This window comes from Podarcis cretensis, assembly GCF_951804945.1.
Source record: "Podarcis cretensis genome assembly, chromosome: 1".
Taxonomy (NCBI): Eukaryota; Metazoa; Chordata; class Lepidosauria; order Squamata; family Lacertidae; genus Podarcis; species Podarcis cretensis.
The window spans coordinates 49,867,543-49,882,214 of NC_137170.1; the positions used below are offsets into that span (position 1 = coordinate 49,867,543).

At 42.3% G+C, this 14,672-nt stretch overlaps 1 protein-coding gene across 5 annotated transcripts in view; it reads left to right on the top strand.

The window, feature by feature from the left end:
• The window catches only part of PLEKHH1 (pleckstrin homology, MyTH4 and FERM domain containing H1), a 47,256-nt gene that overhangs the window by 10,322 nt on the left and 22,262 nt on the right, over positions 1-14,672 (top strand). For 2 of the 5 annotated variants that reach the window (XM_079995527.1, XM_079995528.1), the window contains exons 3-11: positions 2,453-2,515; positions 4,451-4,612; positions 6,037-6,120; positions 6,862-6,943; positions 9,413-10,383; positions 11,346-11,424; positions 11,894-11,985; positions 13,711-13,861; positions 14,421-14,563. In XM_079995527.1, coding sequence (XP_079851653.1) covers positions 2,453-2,515; positions 4,451-4,612; positions 6,037-6,120; positions 6,862-6,943; positions 9,413-10,383; positions 11,346-11,424; positions 11,894-11,985; positions 13,711-13,861; positions 14,421-14,563 — 1,827 coding nt within the window. The remainder of the gene's footprint in view (positions 1-2,452; positions 2,516-4,450; positions 4,613-6,036; positions 6,121-6,861; positions 6,944-9,412; positions 10,384-11,345; positions 11,425-11,893; positions 11,986-13,710; positions 13,862-14,420; positions 14,564-14,672) is intronic. The other 3 variants (XM_079995529.1, XM_079995530.1, XM_079995531.1) reach the window with 3 other exon arrangements.

A 14,672-nucleotide genomic window follows, 5' to 3' on the forward strand; every position in this document is an offset into this window, starting at 1 on the left:
CTCATTCAGCTTACTCATGAGAGACAGTAAACCATATCAAAAAGTGGTCAAGTGTCAGAGTGGTACAGTTGCCATCGTTCACAAGAGCAGAAATATCACCAATAATGTGCAAATGTTAATGTCTGTGCAGTGACCCATGGTACTGCAATGAAGTTGAAGTTTCAGTTTGGGACAAAAAGGATGTTAATTTCCAGGTATTATTCCAAGTAGGGGTGTATGCTCCTTCTGGGGTAGTTTGTCCGCATTTGGTCCCCACCCTGCACTCAGCTCTCATCTGTGGCTCCTAGAAGCTATCAGCATGTGACAGCAGCCACACCCCAGGAAAGGGCTTTGACCGACCAGCTAAACCAGGTGAGGGTAGTCAGTGAGTCTCAGACCCTTGGTGAGTTAGGGACTTCCCCTGCGTGCAAAGACAGGCTCCAGCTGATTGAGCAGACAAGACCAACAGTGGGTCCAAAGGTCAAGAAGGTGGTTTTCTGCACATGCTGTAGAGGGAAGCGAGGGGCAGATGGGGCTCGTCAACCTGAGAAGGTTGCCCATCTAGGAAAAGGAAAATTCTGACCCTAAACCCCCTGAAACTCTGACCCTAAAACTTACAGGATATATTTTGGAGAATAAAAAGCTAGGGAATAAACCCTACACAAATCTGGAGTGGATGTAAGACAGATGGATGGTGCCTTGTACACCTCCTTCTAGCAACTCCTGATGTGAACTTACTGCTCTGCTTTCCTTTGGAGTATATCAACGTGGCCGAGGGGGGGGGGTCTTGTCATCTGGGCAGTGTAGGGCTTCTATACACACTGCCCAAGCTTGTGCCCTGGGGAGGTCACTTTGGTGTTGCTAATGACTTCATCCCCAAAAGGTGCACTCCATTCTCTTTCTCGAGACAATGGAGAAGTCACATTGATCCCTCTTCCCTTCCGGGAAACTCTACAAGGGGAGTTACTGCACTTTTATCCAAATGGGTTTGCTGCTCCCCATCCAAAATCATTGGTTTTCCTCAAACAACCCTCCAAGGAAAATGTTATGACAATTATTAAAATTAATGAGCTCTTGTATATAAGCTGGTGAGAACAAAGAACCTATGGGACACTGACCCATAGCCCTCTTTTCCTCTCCAGCAGGGAAAGTCTGTGTGCAGATATTGTTTTCCCAAGAAGAATGTGAAAGGAGGGGAGGTAATTTAGAGGTCTTCATTAAGGCATAGGAGAAGCCAGTCCAAGCCAGGGCAGGAGGAAGGAGCTGCAGACACAGCTCTGAATTGACACGGAGAAAGCCAGACTATTGAGAAGTGCAGGGGAAGTTACTTACATGAGATCAGGATGTGTTTAATGTAATTCCAGCTGATTTAATATCCATGCACTGCAATGGTAGTAGATCATCAGCAAAACGAGGATCAAACAGAAGCTTGGGTATCAAATTTGAATGGGGGGGGGAACCAGCTTTCTAAAATCCTTTCATTTACTCTGTCAAAATTAATGCTGAGTCAGTGCTTCAGCATGGTATTACCGCAGCATGGCGCTGAGTATCTCTGCCAACGTGGAACACTATAATTAAGGACGCTTCTGGAAAAAATGGGGCCGTTCCTGGCAGTGCAGTTGAACCATTATTCAAGGGCATGTTTTGCAAAAGTGAATGTGGAGCGAGAGAATATAGGAGGACAATCAATCACTCAAGCCTATGAGGTGCGAACATGGGAGGTTGAGGTCTCCTGTGTAAATTGGGCCCCAAATGCCGTTGAATTTACATAATATTTATGTCAATCTCATACCTGTAAATAACATGATATGGGAATATGTGAGCATTGTTACTGCTTTCCCAAAGGTTTGATAAAGTAAATAGCACTCTTTGAAACAGTTTCTAGACATTAAAAGATCCTGCGCATCATAGTGATTATATAGTGATGCAGAATCTATCATAAGTCTATCAAAGAGATATGGTGAGTTGAATGCTAATGGTGAGCTGGTGGCTTCTAAGTAAGCTGCTTATAGGAGTGGTGAATAGCATGTAAAATGTACCAGAAAGTATCCTTTCCAACCATATAATGAATGTCAAATTTCACTAATGAGAAAATGATGGGTGATAGTACTGTTAAAGAGCTATGTTTTATAATTCTAGAAATGCCAGAGATCACAGTGACAAATGATGGGTTTTATTCTAAAGAAGTAGTAGAAGTAGTAGTACTAGCATTACTAGTACTACTGGTAGCACAGCATTTCCATGTGCTCTGGCACTCATGCGCCAGTAGTGGTTTAGTCCTGCTGGCCACATGACCCGGAAAGCTGTCTGTGGACAAACGCTGGCTCCCTTGGCCTGAAAGTGAGATGAGCTCCGCACCCCATAGTTGCTTTTGACTGGACTTAACTGTCCAGGGGTCCTTTACCTTACCTTTACCTTTTACTTTAGTAGTAGTGGTAGTAAACCGTTTTTCATGTCTTATTTTCTTCTGAAGATGCAAGAACTGGAGCAAAGAGTGGTTGAGGCAGAACAGAGAGCCCAAAATGCAGAGAAACAGGTAAGAGCTTCTCTGATATCACTAGTCCCATAACATGTGAAAACCTTTACAGTTGGATGGGCACCCCAAGATTTCTAATTATACAAAGGTTTTCAGTTTCAGGTGACACATTTACACCTTACAGTGCTTATAAGCTTTTAATCATGTTTCTAAACCTTGCTGTAGCAGCGGGAAAACTGTGTTCAGTGGGCAAAGCCTAAAAAGTATAGCCTTTGAGTCCTCCAAATCATATCCATACCATACATTTAGAACCCATGTCTCTCCCCCGCTCCCCCCCAAAAAAAAAAAAATCATGGGAATTGTAGTTTGTTAAGAGTGCTGGGAATTTTAGCCCTGTGGGGAGTACAGTCCCCAGAATTCCTTGGGAGAGGTCATGACTATTAAAGTGGTATAAATGTGCTTTAAAAGCATCGTGCGGGTGTGATCACAGGGATTCTGTGGCCGATTATTCCCACCATTTTTAGTTGCTAAGCAATTTTTGGGACCCACACAGAATCCAGTTAAGCTACCAAGGATACTATTCTTCAACATCCCTTTTTAAGGGGGGAGGGGGAAAGGTGAATGGAAAATTACAGTCCAGGTTGGACTGCCATATCCTGGCCAAACTTGGCGGAGTGAATCAGGCCTGGAGGCTTGGAGTTTGCCGCTGCCTGTTACCAGTGGCACCACCCAGCTTGTTATCTAAGGGAAATGGAAAGGCCTTTCGAAATGCCTTAATTAAATCTGACAGGCTTAGGAAGTGGTTTAATACATCATGTGGAGCTGCCACCCCACAAACAGGTATATTGTGCAGGGAAGCAAAAGACGTCTAGGAAATGAAATGACTTGTGTGCTGAGTTCTAAAGCTGGGTGTTTTTTTCAGCCCCCGAGTTCAGGGTTTTGGATGGTGTCTTCAATGTGCTCTTATCTTCAGATAAGGAAGGCAAAATGGTTACTGTCCCAGCTTGGAGGTTTCAGTGTAGAGTCACCACTCAGGCATCAGAAGAGCTGGGAGGGGCTCTTTCCTTAGACGGTAATTATTCCCAAGCTCTGATCCAAACACCGGCAGCTTGGCAGGCTAAGCTTTCTGGCTTGGGGTGCCACACGCTTGCCTTTCAGGTTCAGCGTAGGGGAGAGACTGTTTGCCTCTCTCTGTCTAATGTAGACAGACAGGAGGACAAAACACAACTTTCTGCAACTCTGGGGCCAGGAATGTCCTCTGGAGCATAACCAGCTTTCATGAAGAAATTGGCACATAGACTGGGAAATATCCCGCACGGCATTGCCAATCTCAATTTGAGGCCTTTGAGGAGGAGGTCAGTAGGCTAGGGCCCCGGCGCCGTCAACATTTTAAAAGAGAAAAGCGGAGACTACATTTGAGAAGGTACTCTCAGGCACAACCAAATTATTTATGACATCCCTATAAAGCTTCTGTCCAAAACTCTGGAAGGGGACGGATAACAGAGCTGCTGGGATGGAGAGAGGGAGAGACATGTTCATAGAAAAAGAAGGGGCAGCTGCAGAATGCCTGCCAAGTGACGATTCAGTGCCCCACTTATATGTACCTGTAAGACATGTTTGATGTCTTATTTCTTCTTGTATACTTGGGACTTTCTTGCTGTCTGAAGATGGCAGGCCTTCCGGGCATTTCTTTTAATTATCTTCTGAAAAATGTATTTTCCTTGAGCCTTTGAATATTTAGGTTGTATATCCACTTACCTGGAAGTGGAACTTACCTCAGACTAGGCTGAGCAGTGCTGCTAATGTGATATTTTCAACATCAGATACCAGCGCTCTAGTGGATGGGATTATACGAAGGGACAAATGTGTGAGAGTTCTTTAAGAAGAATCTGCCCTGCCCCAAATAAGGGTCCATTAGTGAATAAACAGTCTATTCCCACAAAGAGTCCAATGTGTTTCCTTCCCTTTCACCACCCATTGTCATTACAATGAAAGTGTGAGGGAATCTTTCAGGTGGAAGTTATGGAAGAGAAGCTGAAACTTGCCCACATGAAAACAAGCGGTTCAAGTGTACACAGGAAATACCAGGAGCTGGTGAGCAGAGTGCAAGAAAAGGATGAACTGATCGAGAAACTCGAGACACAGCTGGAAAAGCAGGTAATGAAGCTATTTTCAGCTGGGACACACATCTTGCCTCCACAGCCAGTGAGAAAGGTACCATCTGATATTATGGTGTGGTGCAGTGGTTAAGAGTGGTAGACTCATAATCTGGTGAACCGGGTTCGCGTCTCCGCTCCTCCACATGCATCTGCTGGGTGACCTTGGGCCAGTCACACTTCTCTGAAGTCACTCAGCCCCACTCACCTCACAGAGTGTTTGTTGTGGGGGAGGAAGGGAAAGGAGAATGTTAGCCGCTTTGAGATTCCTTCGGGTAGTGATAAAGCGGGATATCAAATCCAAACTACTACTACTACTACTACTACTCCTCTTCTTCTTCTTCTTCTTCTTCTTCTTCTTCTTCTTCTTCTTCTTCTTCTTCTTCCTGCTTCTAAAGTGCATTTATGTCTGTCTCCCCCTTCTCAGGTCAATATTTATTTATTCGAAACAGTTATTGCTGCCCTTGAGTAGAGTTTCCAGAACAATTTGTAGAAACAATATAACATACATAAATAAAACAGATGACATCCCAAATAAAATGGGTGAACTCATGCAATGGGACTTCCTCTTGCTCCCCTTGCAGTTCCCCTATATGGCACCCATCTGGAGTGTTGCGGGTCCCTCTGAAGCTGATTTGAGAGAACTGTGGCAGGGAGGGGAAGGAAGGACAAGTCTCATTATGTCTGCTTGCACAACATTGGATATCCCCCTATAATAGTAATTAATACGTTAGAAGAAGAAGAACAATATTATTTATTTATTTATTTATTTATTTATTTATTTATTTATGGCTGTAAGGCGGGGGGAATTATGCCTGGCTCCTAAAGGATAATGCAGTTGGTGCCAGGCACGTTTCTCAATAGCCGAGGGAATTCCACAAATACAATCCCACCACTGAGAAGGCTTTCTTTTTTTCATTCTAAATAAATAAATCTAATAACTACAAACAGGTTGCAGAAAAATAAGAAAAGAAAAGAAAGGAAAGAGAAATTAGTTTAAAAAGAAGAAGTATGGGGCAGAAGAGTTAAGTTGCCACAACTGGCAATAAATAACCATAGGAAACAGCTATGTGATTTAAGTCAATAGCAGAATATATTAAGAGGGAAAAGATGCACTGAGAAGGCTGAGAAGGTTTGCCACCAGCTTTACTTTAGATGGCTGGAGCACCTGGTAGAGAGGCTCTAAATATGACTTCAGCACATAGGCAAATTACTATGGGGAAAGTGTTCCTTCTGGCACCTGAGTTCAATGGTCTAGTTCTGATTTGTAGGGAAGTTTCCACAAAGTCTCCAGAATATTCCTTACTGCTATGCAAGAATTGTGCAAGAATAGTGAGCTGTTGCCCATGGCTACACCTGCAATTTCTTCAAGTCAAATGGATCCGCTGCTGTCTTATAACATTTGTCTATTTCTCCTCTTCACAGAAACAACTGAGAGCGGATGATGCTAAAATTGTCCAAGAAAAGGCTGCCAAAATTAAAGACTGGGTGACAGCTAAACTAAGAGAGGTGATGGCCAGTTTGTTTCTTCCACACCCCTAGTCCATAGAATTGTACAACTGCATTGGCATGAAAGGGGTGCTTGCAGTGACACCTCAGTAGGGATACCCTCCTCTGAAATGACATGTAAACTTCTGCATTGCACTGTTGGAGAAGACAATTTGTACAGCTGTGTGCCTTCTTTTGTGTGCTGATGGACTGTAGAACTGGGCCAGTAATGACGCTTACAGTACAACCTATGTACAGAGGTACCTCGGGTTACATACGCTTCAGCTTAGATATGCTTCAGGTTACAGACTCCGCTAACCCAGAAATAGTGCTTCAGATTAAGAACTTTGCTTCAGGATGAGAACAGAAATCGTGCTCCAGCGGTGCGGCAGCAGCAGGAGGCCCCATTAGGTAAAGTGGTGCTTCAGGTTAAGAATAGATTCAGGTTAAGAACGGACCTCCAGAACGAATTAAGTTCTTAACCCGAGGTACCACTGTACTTGTTTAGTAATTTAGTTAGTGAAGTCCAAGCTTATTGGTTAAGCAGATCATCGTACTGTTTGGCCGTAAATATACAAGACAAAGAGAACTCTTCCTAGAGATCGGGCTTCCTTTCGAAGAACGTAGGAATTTTCAATTAAATTTATCTTAATTTTCTTGAAATTTTATTAAAGCCAAAAGTCTGGACAGAACTGTTTGTAAAAGAAATATACTTCAAATGATTTTTTTAAACATAAAGTGTTTTCTTCTACTGTTTCACAGCTTGAGATGGAAAACCATTACCTCAAGGGTTATAACCTGAAGCTGACTGAGCAGATCAAAGTTCTTCAAGCAGCGCTGCAAGGTAAATACGTAATTTTTAAAATAAATGTCTAGGAACCAGCAGGGAAAGTGAAAAGAAGAACCCTCAGATCTCTGTGCGTTTCACTGCCATTTGTGGTTTCCTTCTAGTACATGGAGGCAGAATGAGCAGAATATGATATTTCCATTTTCCATCACATATATATATATATATATATATATATATATATATCTACCTACCTACACACATATACATATATATACATATACATATATATGTGTGTGTGTGTGTGTGTGTATATATATATATATCAGTTTTTAAAAATATATATACTTTGAGGCAGGCTGTCTGTGAGATCTCTGTTTCTGTCTCCATACTAACGGCTGGTCTATTAATTCAGCTGTAAAGGCTATAACTAATGTCAGTGGCAGAAAATCCATTACCTTTAGTGGGGCAACATCAAGCTTTAGATATTATCCTAGGGGTGAAGCTACTTTCTGAAAATCATAAGCAGATTTTCTTTTTTCTTTTTTCACTATGCACTCGGTCATTTCCTGACATGTTTGGATGCTCACTGGCCAAGTTCATGGGTCCACCTAAATGTGGGTTGTAGATGTCCCGTGGATGTTGCTTTAACACCAATGTTGTTTTTGTACATGCTAAGTACAAGAACTGCAAAATCTCATTAACCTCTCCGTCCCAAGTACATTCTTGTACAACTAAGAATAGCCCCACCCTTTATGTGGCTTATGCAATCGCCAAGGACCAACCAGTGTATCTGTTGCTACATCGTTATTTCCTGCAGCTAGTACATAAAACCCAGATGGGGATCCTGTGGCTGCCCTCCAGTTGTTGTTAAACTCCAGACTCCCATTAGCCTTAGCCAGCAAAGCCTATGGTCGGGGACTGTGGGAACTGTAGTCCATCAAGATCTGATGGGCCACAGGTTCCCCATTCCTAACCTAAAGTATGGGTAATATTGCTGTGCCTTTTTAAACCTATGACATGTATAATATGTCACCCAGCCCAATCATGCATTACATTTTCTATGGGCCTGTTCACATAGTGTACAATTCATACTGGGGCATGATGGTAAATATTGGGTTCCCATGCCTTTCTACTGCACATAGATACATTAAAAGTTACTGGGGGAAGCCTACTTCGCATTTATAGTGTTTGTTCACCCTCTGTGCAACTAAACACATGGGTTCTTTGTACTGGGTCCTGAAAACTTCATTCCTCAAATGTAAGGGAATTGTATTTTCCAAATTGCGCTCGTTCGCTCTCTAACAGCAAATTAGGCATAGCCATGATGCATAGGCAAGCAACCTGGAGCACAGAAGAATTGTATGGAGGTGCATGGAGGTGCCAATCCTGTGCCAATATTACCTGACTGGCCTCAGTTCTCTCTGCAAGCGCAAGCACCTTTCCAGTTGAAAGCTTTGCAAACAACTTCCCATCCGTTTTGATTGCTAGCGGAATGAAATGGTTGCTATAATAACCTGGTATTAAGTGTTCCCAAAATGCCACCAATCAGACAGCTCTGAATGATACATTGACTCCTGCACATAATTGTACTGTCTCATTGTGTCTGATTCAATTCAGCTTCTCCAACATAGGGGCTAATTTGAACCAGGGTTTAATCCCTTGTCTTCCATGCTCAGCATGGCAATGTGACAAGTCATAATGCGTAAAACATTGCCTTTGAACATATGCAGAGTGGATTTTCTTCACTTTTAAATAGCCACAGTATCTCCACTATGCACCCAAGTGTGTTTGGGATTAATAGGCAGAACTTCCAAAAAAGAGGTCCAGCCTCATGAGTCTCTTTAGCTCCTCTTTTTTTTATTTTTGTAAATTTAATCACCTCTCTGGAAATAAAATCAATCTCTTGCAGACATCGCTAATGATTAACAGATTTATCTACTGTTTTGTTTACCTAGAAAACTGCAGGTACATTTACCATGTTTAATACAGATCACTTTTGACAGCATTATACTCATTATTGATTTTGCTGGTTACAAAGGAATCTTTCTCCTTTAGTGTACAAATGAGGAATGCCATTTCACTAGTTTGTTGCTCAAAATAGACCTGTAAGAGCTATTGGGGGTGTTATAATCTGAACTGTATTATCTGGCCATATTTGTCCTCTAATTAACAGATCACCAGAACCATCAGCATGGATGGGTTGGAGGGGTTTCAAATGATTTGGGCTTAAAGATTATAAATTCCTGTTTTTAGAAGAGTGGTCTAATGGAACAAGTTTTCTACATATGATTATCTTGGCTGGCTTTGAAAGAGAAATACATAGAGGATAAGGTGATTCATGGCTACTAGTTATAATGGCTGTGTTCTACCTTGAGCATCAGAGGCAGCAGGTCTATGAAACATCAGTTGTTGGGAATCGCAAGTGGAGAGATTGGTGTTGCACTCAGGTCCTGGTTGGTTGTGAGAACAGAATGCTCGACTAGATGGGCCTTCTTATGTTCTGACGTCTTTTCCCAATTGCAGATTTGATGACTGTGCCTTCTGAAGAATCTGTTTCCAACTGCAACATCCAGCTGTTTCGAAACCGATTGTCATGCCTCCTTGAGGACTCAGACCGGGATTCCAGGATTCTTGCAATGGACATCAAACAGGCATATCAGAGTGTATCCATGAAAAGGGTTCCTTATATAGCAAGTGTGGTATTTATGAATGATGCCTGTGTAACGGGTGAGGTGAACAAATCGGTGCCTTCTCGGAGCTCACTGAGGCTTATCTCTGACTTCCCAGACTACCAGAACTCTTCGGTAAATGACCTGGTCCCCATCTGCCCATCATCAAACCACCAAGCTGAGACTGTGAAGTTTCATGGAGCTTTAACTTTTCAGTCTCCCCTGGAGGAACTGCAGAATTCCATTGGTGATTCAGACAAGACATTATCTGACTTGTGCAAGCCAGCAGATGGACTGAGTACTGACTTCAGAACTCATAGGTTGCGCTCATCCTCATCTGGGGAAGTGAAAAATGTTCTTAATGGTTCTCTTTCAACATCAACTCCAGCCCTGAAGTTGCCAAAATCCATTACTTCAACCTCCCACAATTTTCAAGGAAGGGAAGCTGGACTAGGTAACAGCATGACCCTCCCCAAAGTTCGGACTCCTAGCAATCCAAGGGACAGCATCCTGCTCGCCAAGCGGCATTATAGCCAACCACAGTCAGGGGCAGATTCTTTCCATCATGTGGCAAACAATGATATCGGCACTTTCAAGCCTATAAGTGCTGTTTCACATTGCCGGGGACAAGTGGAAGAGACTGATATAGATGAGGAAGTAGCTGAGAACATGGAGACGGAAGACTGTTTGAGGGAGGAGGCAGGGATGGATGAAGAGATTCACCAGCAATCTTGCTGTAATAAGGAGACATGGACTTCTGAAACCAGAGTGATGGACCCAGGAGGCAAGCCACCCACTCCTCCGCTGCACAGATTTCCATCTTGGGTAAGATATTCAGAATTTAGTACATGCCCAAGACTTTAATTCACTGCATTTTTTTATTAAAAAAACAACAACCTACCAACAACAAAATAATTGCAGCTTGGAAATAACTGTGCATATTGCAAAGGTGTTGTTATTTCAATCTAATGTTATATATCCCCATGTTATATATTAGGGACAAATTCTGTTTGCCATCAGAGGAACTGGAACAACTAATAATAAGATCTAAAAGAAATATACAAAAACTTCTAAACAATATTCCAACCCAAGTTGTAGCAACAGAAACCAAGATGCTTTTGTAAATAATTTTTCCCATATCTCTGCAAGAATTTTCATATCTCTGTTCTTCTTTCCCTTTTTTAAAGATATATGTAGGTATTGAGAATGAACATATATAGTGCTCACTTCGGCAGCACGTATACTAAAATTGGAATGATACAGAGAAGAGAATGAACATATGTATTTTTGATATGAACGTATTTTCTCCTTCCTGTTCTAATTTCTTGTGTGTTTCACAGTTGCTTCAGGGTATATATCAGAGATTGAAATTACACCTTGTCAAGCCAATACAACTATGACCGCTGCTTCCCTCTTTCAAACAGAATTGGAGGTGCATTATTTGTAGGAGAGAAGCAGCTGGTAAAAAGAGTGTGCTCAACACCTCCCTTTCTCTTGCAGCTCCTCTTCCCCCATTCACCCCATCCTCTTCCCTCCTGGTGTATGTTTCCAAGAATAGTCTATTTACAGTTAAACTGTAGGTGGACCTTTTGTGTCTCCCTTTCTATCCAAAAGACAGCTTACGCGTTTGTGCCACCAGAGATATGCTTGTAGCTCAGTTGCTAGTAACTCTCTGGTAAAGACGACAGGACCCAAAGAAGGGACAAAGCAGCCCAAGTTGCCTTAAGTCCACAAAAGGTTACATTTTTACTTTGTCTTTTCCCCTTAATCTTTCCCCCTTGTTTTAGGAGAGTCGGATCTATGCAGTAGCCAAGTCTGGCATGAGGCTTTCAGAAGTGGCTCTTGGGAGTGACCCTTCTAGCCGGAGTAAGTACTAGCCAAAATTGTCCCAAAGATTCTATACATGACCAGATACCGCTAGTGTTATCCGGTGGTATATTTTCAGAACATTTGGTCATGTAAACTCTTCTGTGATAAATGTACTACGGACTGAATTTATACCACATTTGCTGGTATACTGTATATTTGGCGATAAAGGGCATTTAGTCACAGAAACGTGCTCCACTAAAGGGCACCTCCATCAGTTATGCTTTCTTTGTTGTGGAGATACGGGAGACGAAAGATGGGTAGTCTTTACCAACACATAGTCTTTCAATGTGGTTTCAGATATAATGGTTATTTGTTAATCTTGGTCAGAGCCCCTGTTACCACATTAATGTTGATTATCCACATAGCCCCATCCAGCTAATTTAAACCCATCCATTTAAACATGCTGTGGGGATGCTAATTGCAGCTTGTCATTTTTCTTTCTTTCCTTTACGTATAAAAATCTCAGCTTCAAATTCTTCAAGCTATTCACCTGCTGGAACGTTCACCTGCCTCATTTACAGAAATGTCACTGTGCCTGTGTACACCATGCTAAAAGGGGTAAGGACGATGACACTTGTATTAGGACCAATATGGGAAGGTGGACAACTCTGTGGGAACAGATGTGGAAAGCAATAAACTGGTAGGAGAGCTCATAGCAGGGACAGAGGAGAAATTTGTTCAGTCAACATTTTAAAGAAAACTGATCTAATTCTCCAGTCCTGACCCATATGCAAATCTGAATGCAGGTATCAACTGAATTGTGCACTTCTCTGAGTTTTGTGATGCAGTTTCAGTACAAAAAAAAATGCACACAGTAAGGCATATTTTATATTAAGCATACATATAAGTGCATATTTTATGGGGAAATGCTTTGAAAAGCATACAAAATGTATATTTTAGGGAAATAATGTGTACAAAATGCAAATAACAAGTATACAAAATGTGTGCTCCAGCGTTGTGTGAACAATTTACACACAATTTTGGTTTGTGTTTTTCTTAAACCTGCCAAGAAACTAGACAGAACAGAGCACATGCAAAGCAGACATGTGATGGAAATAGGTCCTTGGAAATCTAATTTCTTACTACTGGCAGAAAACTATAAGGAAAAGTAATTACATTTGTAATAAAGCTATTCAGTTTACTGGGGGGGGGGGGATCAAGCGAACATTCAAATCAGGCAGATGACCATCATACATACATACATGTAATCTAACCCCCCCCCATGTAAACTTTGTGCAAGCAAATCAGGATGAAGGCTCATCTGCAGGTCTATCATTCAGTTCAGGTCAGTCTCCTTGTATGCATGAAGATGTCTCATACTCACATCGCTACACCTTAAATTGTCTAGATAACTGTTAAGTGAATCTTGCCTGTGCTGTATGTCTGCACACACACCACACACACGCTGCCTGGTCTCATCCTCTTCCCAGAAGTCAGAAAGACCTCAAGCTAGGCTCATATTTGCATTTGAAACTACAGGCAGTGACCAAGTTAGATGCGTCCGAATGATGCAAAACCCAGAAGTAAGCCCAAAATAGCATAAGGACGTTATGGGAGCGGGCTTACTTTTTGTTCCCCATGAGATACTTTTTCTGCCACAACCTGTTAAATACTAACTAAAATAAGACAATGTTGTTGCATGCCAACCCAATCTCCAAGCAGTGCAGGATTCCAGGGGTTCCAAGTGCTTACAGTTTCCTGAGATCGATGGGCAGCAGAGACTGTAGTATCTTAAAGAAACAGTTTATTTACACCCTGAGCCTATGACGGAGGGGCTCACGTCATTAACACCACAAGAAGGTCTTGCTTCTCCCATAGCCACAGCCTTGGATTCAAGCAGAAATGATGTGTATCTCTCCTTCCTAAGCTTCTGCCTTTTTTCCCTAACCCTAATTGCCATTGGTAGGGCAGGCATATGTAAACTCGGCCCTCCAGATATTTTTGGGACTACAACTCCCATCATCCCTAGCTAACAGGACCAGTGGTTAGGGATGATGGGAACTGTAGTCTCTGGAGGGCTGAGTTTGCCTATGCATGCTCTAGGGCATAGAGAATGAAATGAACAACTATAGGGGCTTGCTTCTTTTGATCTAGGGGCAGAGTGTAGAGACAGAACAATGTAACTGGTTTTCTTGTGCTAGCTCTTTTTATTATTTCGTAAAATGTATATGCTGCTTGAATGTAAAAACAAAACAAAAAACCTCAAGCCAGTTTACGAAAGGTTCTTGTGAACTGTGATGCCTACGTTCCCTTTTATCCTGACTTTGGAGGCTTGTTTTCCAGAAAGCTACCCAAATCAGCAACGTTCCTTTCTTAGACGAGTCCTCTGGCTCTGATGATGACTGCAGCTCTCATGTGAGCTTCAGAACCTCCAATGCAGGATCTGAATGCAGAAAAGCAAGCATACCAGGCAGTCCTCGTGCAGTGAAGCGAGGTAAGAGGAAGGAAGTACAGTATTGCTTTCTGGATTGCTAGGAGAAGCAGCTTTAAAATGATTTAATAGCATCTGCAGGTAGCAGACCAGAATCATCAGGGAATTTGGGGCTTCAACTGTAGTAGAACTATCAGCACAATTCTAGGCACTTCCACTTCAGTGGAGCTTACTGCCAAGTAAGTGTGTATTTAAAAACCAGTCTAGAGATTATCTTTTATCTGCTATAAATTATAAGTCAGCTCCCCAGCATACGGGGAAAAGTTCATAAACTTTACTGCGATCCTTCTGTTGGTCCACCTGAAATCTTGCTGCTTCAGCTCTAAAAAAAATGAACATCTCAAAACGGGTCAGACACTAGGGAAAAGGCGTGTCAGTTTTGCCTTTGCAATCAAGGCGTTTTGCTAGTAATGTTAGTTTTGGGTTATTAGATGACTGGTAATTCGGCTATTAGATGATTGGTAAATTTGTGAGCCTGTTTCAATAGTTTTGGTTCTGCATGCAAGCTTGGTCTTACTGAACCAGGCAAGCATGCATGTTCTTGGGTTCTTTTTATTTCTAGCAGGAGTCTCTATGTCTTCGCTAAGCTCAGAGAGTGACTACGCCATCCCCCCTGATGCCTACTCCGTTGATGAAGATTATTCTGAACCAGAGCACAAGTTGCAGCGGACATCATCCTATTCCACGGATGGTGGAGTGTGCAGTGTAAGCTATCCCTCCCATCACCAACACCATCTGCACTTTGGGCAGCCTTAGCATCAACCTTTTCAAATAGAACAAATCCGGTGCCTGCCAGCTGGTGAGGGTTGTGGCC